The sequence below is a fragment of the Diplotaxodon limnothrissa genome, linkage group LG23, assembly GCF_057381915.1.
Source record: "Diplotaxodon limnothrissa isolate DT_005_m linkage group LG23, D_limnothrissa_male_GT1.1, whole genome shotgun sequence".
In the NCBI taxonomy this organism is placed as follows: Eukaryota; Metazoa; Chordata; class Actinopteri; order Cichliformes; family Cichlidae; genus Diplotaxodon; species Diplotaxodon limnothrissa.
In genome coordinates, this window is record NC_140617.1 from 15096033 (window position 1) to 15108195 (window position 12163).

Consider the following 12163-nt stretch of genomic DNA (forward strand, 5'->3'; position numbering starts at 1 on the left):
ATCCTGCAGGTTTCCCTGGGCCCCTGCTTTGAACTCTGACCTTTAGTTCTTTCCATAGATTTGGATTCAGGTCGAGTGATTGGCTTGGCCGTCCAAGCAGCTTAATTTTCTTTCCTTAAACCAATTGAGTTTCCTTGGCTCTGCATTTGGTATCACTGTCTTGCTGAAATGTCCACCCTTGTTTCAGTTTCATCATCCTGGTAGATGGAAACAGATTTTAATTAAAAATGTCTTGGTAATTTTTTCCATCCAACAGACCCACACCATGATATCCCCACCTCCAGATTTCACTATTGGTGTTTTGGGCTAATAGAAAGTGCCCTTTGACCTCCAAACATGGCGTGTATTGTGGCATCCAAAGAGTTCAATTTTGGTCTCATCTGACCACACTATATTTCCCCAGTATTTCACAAGCTTGTATAAATATTGTTCAGCAAAATTTAAAAGTGCTTCAACATACAATAGAGTCTTCCATGGTAAATGCACATACAGGCCATGGCAGTTCGTTTCATTACTTACTGTTTTCTTCAGAACCATTGTACCTGCTGATTCCAGGTCTTTTCACAAGTGGTCCTTGGCTCTTGGACAGCTGGTAGTTCTTTTCACTGCTCTGTCTAAAATCTTGCCAAGAACACCTGGTTGTGGCTGGTTCATGTTTAAATGGTGTTCTTTCCACTTCCAGATTATGGCCACAACGTTGCTTACTAGAACCTTCATTCATTTAGAAATTGTTTTGTAAACAATGCCATCAGTATGTTTTGCAAAAACAAGGTTGCAAAGGTCTTAAGTGCGATCAATAGTTTTACATATCAAGGGATGTTTCTTGTGTAATGACTACTACTACTACTTCTTTTTTTTTTTTTATATATTATTTGGCTGTGTGATACTTTGGTAATGAAACCTCTTTTTATAGGCCTTCAGTTGGGACTGCAAATTAATATTAGCTGATAAAGAGGCAGGCTTGCTTTCTAATTACTGATAGATTTCAGCTTGGCTCATGACATCCATACCCGTTTGCACCTCTCTTTCTTCATGTGTTCAATACTTTTCCCTGTGTCATTTCTCATTATTACACATAATTTATGGATATTTATGGTTTGACTTCTTTGCACGTGTGAAATGGATGGATTGTTACTGACATCTTGGGGGAATTTCATGAAAATGGCATCTTTCGAAATATATTTACTTAGAAAACTGGTGACATGTTCAATACTTAATTTTACCTTTATGTATTTGGCATGTCTTCAATTTTATATCAAGAATATGAATGCTATAGCAGTCACGGGGAGTATTAATGCTCAATATAAATTTTTAAGAATTTAGGGGGTCGAGAGACTAGTTTGCGGCATTCTTGTAGTAAAGTAGTTTTGTTATATTATTGTTGGTTTAATCAGCAGATGCTTTCCTTTTTTCACTTGACATGTAGGAAAACGTGGTACGAGCATCGAGTTTCTGCAAAGCAATTTCCAGGTGGCTTTACCCCTGCATGCAATTTGGATATCGCAATGTCTGAAGGGAACGTCGGCCCCCCTGTGAGTGGAAATCCCCCTCCACCAGAGGTCATAAATTCCAAGAGGCCTGGACGTGTAACCAATCAGCTACAGTATCTGGAGAAGGTGGCGCTCCAAGCTTTATGGAGGCATCAATACTCATGGCCTTTTTATCAGCCAGTGGATGCAGTGGCACTGTGTCTCCCAGTAAGTAGTAAAATTGTAGTTGTAGCACTGCAGTAAGACTGCAGTCATGTGTATTTAATGTTTGAACCTAAAACTGTCTTCATGAGCCACACTTCAGAAAGGCATGTTTTCATGTTCATGTCTTTGTCTTCAGGATTATTATACAATTATTACAAATCCAATGGATCTTGGCACCATTAAGAAGCGGCTAAAGAATAGTTACTACTGGCAAGCAGTTGACTGCATAGAAGACTTCAATATTATGTTCACCAACTGCTATGCGTACAACCAGGTAAGATGATAATAGTTATGTTGCTGTATGATACCAAAATATAACCACAAAGCACATTTCATATTCCTTCACGATGTACAAAAATCAGAAGTAGTCCTACAATGAAAAAAAGCTGGACAAAAAAATAACAAAGTCACACTTTTGTTTTGTGTAACTTTTGGTGCTTAACAGTATTGGAATGCATCTCAGCAGTTTAAACTGTCACAAAAGCACATTTGCCTTTTTTTCCTATTTAATGCATCATTTGTCTTTCCACAGCCTGGGGATGATATTGTCTTTATGGCAAAAACCCTCGAAAAGCTTTTTCTGCAGAAACTTTCTAAAATGCCTCAGAAAGAGTTTGTGGTAGAAGTCACTACAAAGGACCTACAAAAAGGGAAACACTCTAATGCAGGTATGTTGCATGCTCCTAACTAGTAATGCAGGGTCATTTTGTCCTGTCTTATAATTTTTGTAAAATTTTAAATGAGAAAGAGAAACTTCAAAAATGATATTACGATGTTACCACAGGAAGATATTAAAATTGCACTGATTTTGTTCACCATATAAAATTTTGTTCATGTTTAACTTTATCACCTGTGATGCAGATGCATTAAAGCACCGATCCCTCATGTCAGAGGTTGTTCTTCAGCAGACTGTGACAGTCATTCCTCCAGATGTCCGTCAGTCGAGCCTACCCATCCAGCTCTCTGCACAAACTGACTCAACACTAAGCACTGAAATGGTTTGCGAGCAACTTTCAGAATATACATAAAATCATGCAGTGTTCTATTTAAGTAAAATGTGAGATAAACGTTTTACATAAACTTAGCTGTACTAGTAACGGTTCCTTATGCGATTGTCTAACCAAAGACCTCAAACAGTGCATGCATTTAGTATAGTAAGTGCATCATCGCATATAGATGATCATCATTAACGAATGATGTCAGAAGCTATTAATCATATTTATTACTGATTGTTTTTGTGCCTTAAAACAAACTTTTAAATGTCACTTTTGTTATTTGTGTCCCACTGCTTTTTTCCTTTTTTTAATATCTAGAGCAAAAAAGGTCTCAAGCGGAAAGCAGACCCCACCACCACCTCAGTGATCACCAGCAGTGAAGTCTCCCCTGCTGAACATTCAGCACCTTGTATGCTGATCTCCCACAGAGGCAGTGGAAGGCCCATCAAGCGTCCTAAGAAAGAATTGCCTCTCATTGAGGCCAAGAAGGTCAGACTGTCTGAGCAGCTCAGATGCTGCAATGATATCCTGAAGGAGCTGCTCTCAAAGAGGCACTCTGCATATGCATGGCCCTTTTATGTGCCAGTCGATGCGGTTGCTTTGGGTTTGCATGACTACCATGATATCATCAAGCATCCCATGGACCTGAGTACTATCAAGGTAAAATGTCTGAGCTGATTAACTGAAGCATGTAATGTGATTTTCAGTATATGGTAGATCAGTTTTCTCAACAAAAATGTTACTTCCTCAGAAAAAGATGGATCAAGGAGAGTACGGAAATGCAAAAGTGTTTGCTGCCGATGTTCGCTTGATGTTCTCCAACTGTTACAAATACAATCCACCTTCAAATGAGGTGGTACACATGGCAAGAAAACTTCAGGTACAGTTTATCAATTTATTGATTTCTTAAATCAGTAGGACAATATTTAAATGTAAGTTATGTTTTATGTTTACCTTCACATGCATTTTGCATGTCCTTAAAGCCACATTCACATCGAATGAAATTCACTTGTCCGACATTGGTTGGTTGCTTATTGTTGGTCACTAGTTGATATGTCTTTTAATTACATGCCTTAAAGTTGTACCCGCACACCTCAGCTTGCAAAATGGCATCGGCTTCCTGTTATCCCTGGTTGCCAAATTGCTGCTGGTTGCTTCCTCCGGGGATGGGGCTCTGGGCCTAAAAAGCAAATGTGTTGTAGGTGCTAAACTTGAAATCTCCTCCTCCTCCTGAGCAGATTCCCACTTAAGTGATTTATCTGCTGTTTGCTGACTTCTGAGAACATTGCAGTTAACAAGTGTTATATGATTTGAAACCGTTTACAGTGTTGTATCATCATGAGCCACATGTACAAGACACTAAACAGAAGCACAACAACAGCATGCTTATTATATGTTAGTGCGTCTTAGCAATAACTTGTTCCACACATACACCTTTTGAACCAGTTTAAATTGAACTCTAAAAACACCCCCAGATAAATAGTTTTTCACTTAGTTGCAGCTGCAAAATGTTAAAAAAAAAAAAAACTAGTGTGGACTTTTAGGAGGAAAGTGTCTTTGCTTGTCTAACTATCCTGTGATTATGAGCACTTTTTGTACAATAGGGGTGGTTTACAATTTCTTTGTGCATGATGGAGCATTTTTGCCACTAATCATCCCCCCAAAAAACAAAACAAAAGGCCTTCAAATACAACTTGCTTTGACATGCCCCTGTAACAGTTGTATAGACTAACCTATGTCAGTTGACGAATTACAGTTGGTGTAATTGCTAACAATACTGCAAAAATATTTTGTTTTAACAGGAAGTTTTTGAGGCCCGGTATCTGAAGCTTCCCCATGAAGCAGAGTCCTATCAGACATCACATCAGCAAGAAAAGGGAAAAGGAAACCGAAATGGAAGTCTGTCAACTTCAGAAAGTTCTGACAGCAAAAGCTCATCATCTGAGGAAGAATTTTCATCAGAAGGGAGAGCCATTCTGCTTGCCAATCTGGAGGATCAGGTCAGTATTGCGCACACAGTAACAAGCAAGCTTTGAGAAATAAATTACTTCAGTGCTCTATAGTTAACTTAAATGGCTCGCTTTTCAGTTGAAGGCTGTCAGTGAGCAGCTGAAGAAGTTTGTCCAGGATCCCATGATGAAATCAAGGAAGAGAGAAAAGCTGAAGAAGGAAAAGAGATCAAGGGAAAAGGATATAGCTCAACTAAAGAACAAATCCTTTAAATACAAATCTGTTGTTCAAAGTATCGCACCCAGCAGGAGCTCTTCCTTGTAAGTGAACCCCACTTAATCAATCAATATTTTTGTATTTTTTACCTAACATAAACTGTTGGGCTGTGTATGCTACTATATAAACGAAATATAAATATTTCATATGTATGTATAGGAAAGAAACCAGACCTCCTAATCTCCGTGAATCCATGAAAGATGAGGGTTCAGCCCCATTGGCACCAATTACTTACCAGGAGAAGAAACAGTTAAAACTGGACATCAACAAGCTGCCTGGTGACAAACTGGGCAAGTTGGTGAAAATCATCCACACCAGGGAGTCTTGTCTGCGAGATTCCACTCTGGAGGAAATTGAAGTTGACTTTGACATGCTCAAGTCTTCCACACTGCGAGCTCTGCAGAGGTTCGTCGCAGAGTGTCTGACTAAATCCATCAAGAATGTAACAAGTAAGTACAGCGTGACTTAATCAGAAAATACAAGTTAGTCTGCTAAACTTGAAGTGTCTTTACAGTGACAGTGCTTGCTTATCAGGTCAAGCAGTCAAAATCTGTCCAGTAATGATAAAAGAAATATTAGGTTTAGTATATGCTTGTCTTTATACATACAGTACAAGTCAAAGGTTTGGACACAACGCAACAACTCATTTAATGGCTTTTGTTTATTTTTACTACTTTCTGCCTTTTAAATACACGCTGAAGACATCAAAAATATGAGGCAAAATGTATGGAATCATGTAGCATAAATAAACTCCGACTTTTAAGGTGTCGTGGATAAATACAACAAAATAAAACTAGCACCGGTACAGAAGAAAATAAGATTTATTCATAACACAAGTGAAAAGACCCAGGAAGACCGAGTTAATGATAAAAACGATAACAAAATAACGCTAAAAAACAATAAAAACCCCGAAAAACATACATTTCACACCCGAGCCTCACGACCCGGTACCAAACGACTCCGGTCCGTGGCCCGGGGGTTGGAGACTGCTGCACTATATGAATATTCTCAGTAGTTGCAAACCAAAATTCTGCTCCACAAATGTATCTAGCATGAATTTTTCAAAAAATGGCTGAAGAGTAGATTAAAAAAAAAAAAAAAAAAAGTCTGTCCAGTCTGGAAAATAATGGGAATTATACTGATATTTTTCTACTTATCAACACAAACTGATAAAATTATAGTATTTACAGCAAAATAATTAAACAATAAAAACAATGTTATGTTAAATAGAAACATAATTTTTCAATTCTGTTGTTGATGACCTGTATGTCGTGCTTCTCAGAAAAAAGACCCAAGCCCACAGGAGCAATCCAGACTGCAAAACTAAAGTATGGCGGAACGTCTCAGACTGTCGGCAAAGACCAGCACTTAACTGGTAAAAAGAGGTCATCAGGTAAGAAACAGATTTGTTGCAATGGTACTTCCACGTGTGAGACAGTGTAAAAATGTCAGTCTTGTGTTAACAGCTCAAGTCGTGGCCTCTCCTGGTCTCAGCTGCTCCTCAAGTGGGAGCAGCAGCAGCAGCAGCTCATCCGACAGCAGCAGCTCATCCGACAGCAGCAGCTCATCCGACAGCAGCAGCTCATCCGACAGCAGCAGCTCGAGTAGTCTTTCTACCGCCTGTGATGCCAGGGACACTGAATCAGGTCTGGTGCTGTCTTCAGCTTCTCCATCTCTTTTTCCCCTTCTTTCTTACATGGGTGCCTTTTTTCATTAATTTGTTTTATTTATTTATTCAATTATAAAGGTCTCTTTTCTTTTTTTTCACATTTCATACACACCTTTTTGTAATCTGCTGACATGGATGAGTCCTGCATGTTTGTACCAATGACAGCTGCAGTAAAGTCTCGGTCTTTTGGGGGGTATTTTTTTCATTGTTTTAGTAGGCACTGAAGTGTGTTGCATAATAGTGGTGCCATTAAACAGAAAAAGCACAACTCATAAAGTAAATTTATGCGAGGCTGAAAAACGGCATCTCTGATGGGCGATTGGTGCAGTCAGGCATGTGTGCTCTCTCTGATGACAGGGTCTTATTGCTTTTTTTTCTCTTTTTTTTTTAAGGAAAAAATAAATGAGAGCTTATGTAACAAACTATTCTTATTTTATGCTGCCAAGATATCTCAAATAGCTTGTTTTTCATGATGTTTGAACAGGAAACTTTAAGAGGCTGTAGCCTAAATTAAAGAAGTAAAAAATCTAATCATATGCTTACCAGCTACTTTTTTTTTTTTAGGTATCCGGTCTTTAAATGATGACATGATGAATCCTGCTTCTGGGCCCAAACTACCCTGCGTTTAATAAGGCTGTTTAACCCGTTTTAATGCTTTGTATCTTGTTCTTTTAATCTCAAAAAGCCCCTAAAAACAGTCAGTGATCACTGTCAGCCTCTCTCGCTTTTTATTACCGCTATTCATTTCAAAGCTCAGTTTTTAAAACCTTACGATGTAACTACAGCCCAGCCCATGCAGCAGTATATTAATGACTAACCTCGTATTGCAGATGGATTATCTCATTTGTTCTCCTGACTGAAGTTTGGTCCTTTTACAGCATCCTGCCATGCGACTGCATTTGTCCCTAACCATCGGGAACCCTCACGTTAACTTTTATCGAGTGGGAAAAAGTTAGCATTCATCCTCCAGCTTCACTGTGTTTATGTTATGCTAACGTAGCTGTGTCGCTAGCGATCACGTAGCACATCATTAAATACCAGCTAGCGAAACTTCATTAACCCTATTTGGGCAACCACCTGCTTAAAAGTCCAGGTGAAAAAATGAATAATTAATTAACACTTGGAACTATTTAGCTTTTCTTGAAGGTTGTGTGAAAAGAAAATTGTTATAAATTTCACGGTGTCTTGTTTTTCCAATTTATGGCACAAAATGAGTTATTATTGTCAATGTTTTTCAGTGCTGAAAAAGAGGAAGCGGAAATCTAAAGACCATTGCCAAAAGGTTAACAAAAAGGTAAAAAGATTCTCTTTTTTCTTTATTCAATAGATCAATGTAAGCTGGCGGGTTACATTGATAAGTAAGACTGTAATTTCTTGTGTCAAAGGCGAGACATGCTGCTGGTAAACAGATGTTGGGAGGAGCAGATTTGACGAAAGCATCCGTCAAGACCAGTCAGCTTCTTGCTAATGGGCAGTCTGTAAAGAAAGCAAACAGGGAAGGACATCCAGCACAGCACGATGCAGCGCTAACCTTTGATGACTTCACTTTATCGCCTCCAGGTAATGTTTTTGTCTTTACAAATGCAACATTTGTCCAAAAGTAAAAAAAGATTTACCAGCCTCTTGAAAAGATCTTTCCACAAGATTCTTTATTTCTCAGGACTAACAGTTTTCCCACCATGAAAAGTACAGTAACAGTTATCTGATTTTACCACCACCCATTTACCTGGTAGGCCAGACAAAGAACTAGCGCCTCCTTACCCTCCCCCCGCTCCTGGTTTGGAATATAATACTCATGCTTGCCTTTAGTTGGTTTTACTCAATAGTAGCACATGTGTTTAAATAAATGTGCAGAAATCTGCTTCTTGTGTCATTGTAATGAGTTGAGAATGAATTCCTGTAATTTACTGTTTGTCCAGATTTGTCTGCACTTTTATCCCCCATGGGATCTCCCGTAGAGCTACTGGACTGGGCTGCTGCAAGATTTGAGGTACGTCAAAAAAGGCACATTTCTGCACACAAAGGCAACTTTTACAAAATCTGCTTTGTAACAGCTTTTGGGGTAGATATTAGATACATGTTTTATCATATGTTAGGAAATATGTGTAGGCATGTGCTGCAACTACTATGAACAGGCCAACGTCAGTACCAGCAGCTGATTTAAAAAAATAACGTGCCTGAAATGATAATGAAGAGACCTTTATTAAGAACGTGTAGTCTAGCAGAATCTGCCATCTTTCCCAGCAGCAGTTTACTATTGCATTATGTAGGGATATGTTTTGTTTATTTGGGGGTTTTTTTCTCAGCAATTTGGAGCCTTCATAATTTGAGTGCATGAGTTAGCCACGTGGAAAAAAACTGCACCCACCCATTCCATGTGTCATAGTTGAAAGCTATGGTTTTTAAACAAAATTTTGCTTTTCCTGCAGGGTCCAGTGCTGTCCCCTCTTGGAGACAGCCCTCTGCAATCCAAAGACGAAATAACACCCAGTAAGTCGCTTTAAATCACTTATTATTACATCACCATCTTTAAAAACTACCGTTTTCTTCATAATGTTAGGAAATGTTAACTTTATTATTGCAGATTTCAGATACACTGCAGATCTTCCTGACAAGCAGTTGATTAATGTGCCTAACACTGATGCTGCGAGTAAATCTGCTGAGGGTGAAAAACCCCAAATTCCCAAAAAGGTTGGTTTAATACTCCAGAAAACTGTCATGATCATTTATCTTACTTTTATGTGCTGATATAGCTGGAAATTATATCAATGTTCAAGGATGTGCTGCTTTTTATGTGCATTATTCATTAGAAAGTGGTGCAAATACTTTCAAATGTGGTGTTTCCACCACCAGAAGGCATTAAATTATTACAACTTAACTTTTTTTTGTGTTTTTTCCCTCTAGTGGCCAAAACCTAGCTGGTTGATGCCAACAAATGCACACCAATGTTTGAAGTGAATGTATCTAAACATTGTGATTTTCCTTGCTTAGGATATTGTGGTGAAAAACACCGAGCCTTGGGTGAGATTGGGAAGACCGAGAGAGAGGGTGATGCTACCTCCAAACAATTCCTCAAAAGGGACCTTCCAGATGTTTCGTGAAAAACTACTGAAAAAGAAATTGTTGGATGAAAGCAAAAAGATCGAGGCTCCTGAAAAGACCAGGTGTTCACACAGTTAATAGTTAAAGCATTCGATGTGAATTTAAATTAATAGGTAGATTTAATTAAGTTGTCAGGCATACAGTTGTTGCCTTTTGGCCAAAGTTTTAAAGATGCCAAAACTACTGAGTGCCTGTATTAGTTGCTATAAGCCAAGATATATATTTTTTTCTCTGAAAACATAATAATTGATTTAAAGAGAGCAAAGTCAGTAACTTGGGTATTCTCCTTCTAGTGTACAAGTCCCATGTAAATCAGAACAAAACCCACAGCCTGTTAAGGAAGTTTCGGGTTTGCCTGGAAGTATTTGCACAGAAGGTCCCTTGGATGCTCCCAAACATGTTGAACAGCAAAGGTCTAAAAAAAGGCGACCTCTAATCACACAGTCGTCTTTAGATAAAGAAAGAGAGCGGGCCCGCCAAAGAGCGCAGGAACGTCGCAAGCGAGAAGCAGTGAGTACCTTCTGTATCTGTTTCAGTGATCCATTTGTATCATTTCATTTGATTTTGGTAAAAAATATCATGTTAAACTGTATTGCTGTTTGTTTTTCTCTTTTATATAGATGACTGGTATCGACCTAACATTGCAACGGGATGTCATGACTAGATTTGAGCTTGACCTTTAAACTGGGCGGAGATTTATCTGAAACGTGTTTGATGTCTTGATAGTTTTTTTTCCCTTTGATGCCCTGTACATGTCATTAAACCTAATAAAATAAATGCTTCATTTGTGGGGGTGGTAGTAATTTGAGCCCTTTTCAAACATCATTTCATCATACTGTTAAGAGTTAATTTTGTTAATGTTCACGCAGAGAGTTTGATCGGACATGTCAGCGATGGAGGAAACCACAGTATACACACAATGTTTCCACTTTTGCAACAAGCATATTTTAATATGCTCGTCTTTATTTAGTGGAGTAGTTGGAAAAAAATTTTTTAGTTTTCTCTGCACGGTATGTCCTTCTGTTTGTTTTATAGTGCTGCTGAGAGGATTAAAAGAGAAACATTTTAATCTTAATGCACTTTTGAAACTAAACTGTTGAGATACAAATGCTATTATGTACATGTTATTGCATCCCAAAGATGTGGGAAAGACCTGGCGAGATTGATGTTGTAAGCATTACGGAAACCTGACCAGGTGCTCTTTGGCACAACTTGACAAAATGTTGAGGCGCCATCAGGTGAATGTAAAGTCGTGCACATCTTAAAGGGGCTTTAAGTGCAAATGGATTTAGTCCTTACTTAGCATTTGATAAATGCCTGCACTAGTGCCCTCTGGATTTTCGCCTGACTAGGGTTAAAGTGCCTTCATAAAAGAGTTATGTTTTTCTCTACTGTTCAGAGGTAAGATATGCACAGTAAGCTAGTTCATATCCCATGTACTGCAGTTTCAATGCCACCTTGTTGCATTGTCTACTTAAACATGCAGCGGTTGTTCTGGTATTATATGTTAATGTCCTGTAAGTGTTTACCGTGGTTTTGTTAATACTGACTTAAATATACTTGAAATGTAAACAGAACACTGTAGCATGTTTACACACTGACTTTTTTCTTCTTTCTTAAATATTCTTGGATTTTTTTTATTTTTATTTTTTTAACTGAACCAGGAAAAAATATTATAGTACCAAAGTTTTCTTTGTGCAATTGACTTCTCAGTTCCTTGAGTACTTGAAATGCCAAATATTGTGTTAGCTGTACATGCAAGGCACTTTGTTATTCATGCAGTTTTTTCTTACTCAATAAACCTTTTTCACTAAACAGTCTGGATCACTTTATCAAAATATCAGGTTACTGCACAGATGCAGTTTACTCATAATGCAGATGATCCCCCATAAATCCATACAAGAGCTAATCATATGGTTACCAGCATGCACCACAACCACTGGTAAGTTTTCTTTCATTTAGTTCTGGTTGCTGTGCTGCATGTCATGTCAGAGTGCAAAATAAAACCCAACTGCTGGCAGGGCAAATTAGCTAAAGGTATATTATTTAAACAATTTAATCTCCACACACAATCTTCTACACTAATTATTTATTAACTTGATGAAATATGAAGGAGCTTGACGTGTGTGTGTGTGTGTCAAGTTCACATTATTTATGCTGTCACGGATAAAGCTACACACGAAATTATTAAACTTGAACTTTTATATTGTGCTTGATATTTAGCCAAGCACAGAATATATACTTGTTAATGTTTTCATGAATACAGAAACATATCTAAGAACTGTTTCCATTCTTTGTTAAAATCAACCACATGTTCTTTGGAGTTACTATTCATAACTGCATTGGTAATAGTGCAGTCATGAATATTGATAATCCATTAATTAGTGATGAGTTTTTGATAAATCAATTGGATTTAATTATAGATGAGGTTATTCTCTTAAATGCATTAAAATTAGAATCTAAATGTCTGAATGTTT

At 38.0% G+C, this 12163-nt stretch overlaps 1 protein-coding gene across 1 annotated transcript; it reads left to right on the top strand.

Moving 5' to 3' along the window:
* The first annotated feature begins 1505 nt into the window (after positions 1–1505).
* brdt (bromodomain, testis-specific) lies at positions 1506–10369 on the top strand. The gene is made up of 19 exons (XM_085347430.1): positions 1506–1697; positions 1831–1968; positions 2227–2362; positions 2556–2692; positions 3008–3349; positions 3441–3569; positions 4492–4689; positions 4778–4959; positions 5075–5364; positions 6198–6308; positions 6382–6561; positions 7823–7878; positions 7970–8144; positions 8504–8574; positions 9014–9074; positions 9169–9275; positions 9576–9748; positions 9980–10196; positions 10307–10369. Exons 1-19 carry the CDS (start codon positions 1506–1508, stop codon positions 10367–10369), a joined length of 2958 nt encoding a protein of 985 aa, XP_085203556.1.
* Positions 10370–12163: the final 1794 nt, after the last annotated feature.

What these genes read in the sequence shown, in the direction of transcription:
- brdt (XM_085347430.1), top strand. Translation starts at nt 1,506, where the DNA reads ATGTCTGAAGGGAACGTCGGCCCCCCTGTGAGTGGAAATCCCCCTCCA. An exon ending in ACATGGCAAGAAAACTTCAG is followed by an intron (nt 3,570 to 4,491) that starts GTACAGTTTATC and finishes TTGTTTTAACAG; the next exon opens with GAAGTTTTTGAGGCCCGGTA. An exon ending in CCCAGCAGGAGCTCTTCCTT is followed by an intron (nt 4,960 to 5,074) that starts GTAAGTGAACCC and finishes ATGTATGTATAG; the next exon opens with GAAAGAAACCAGACCTCCTA.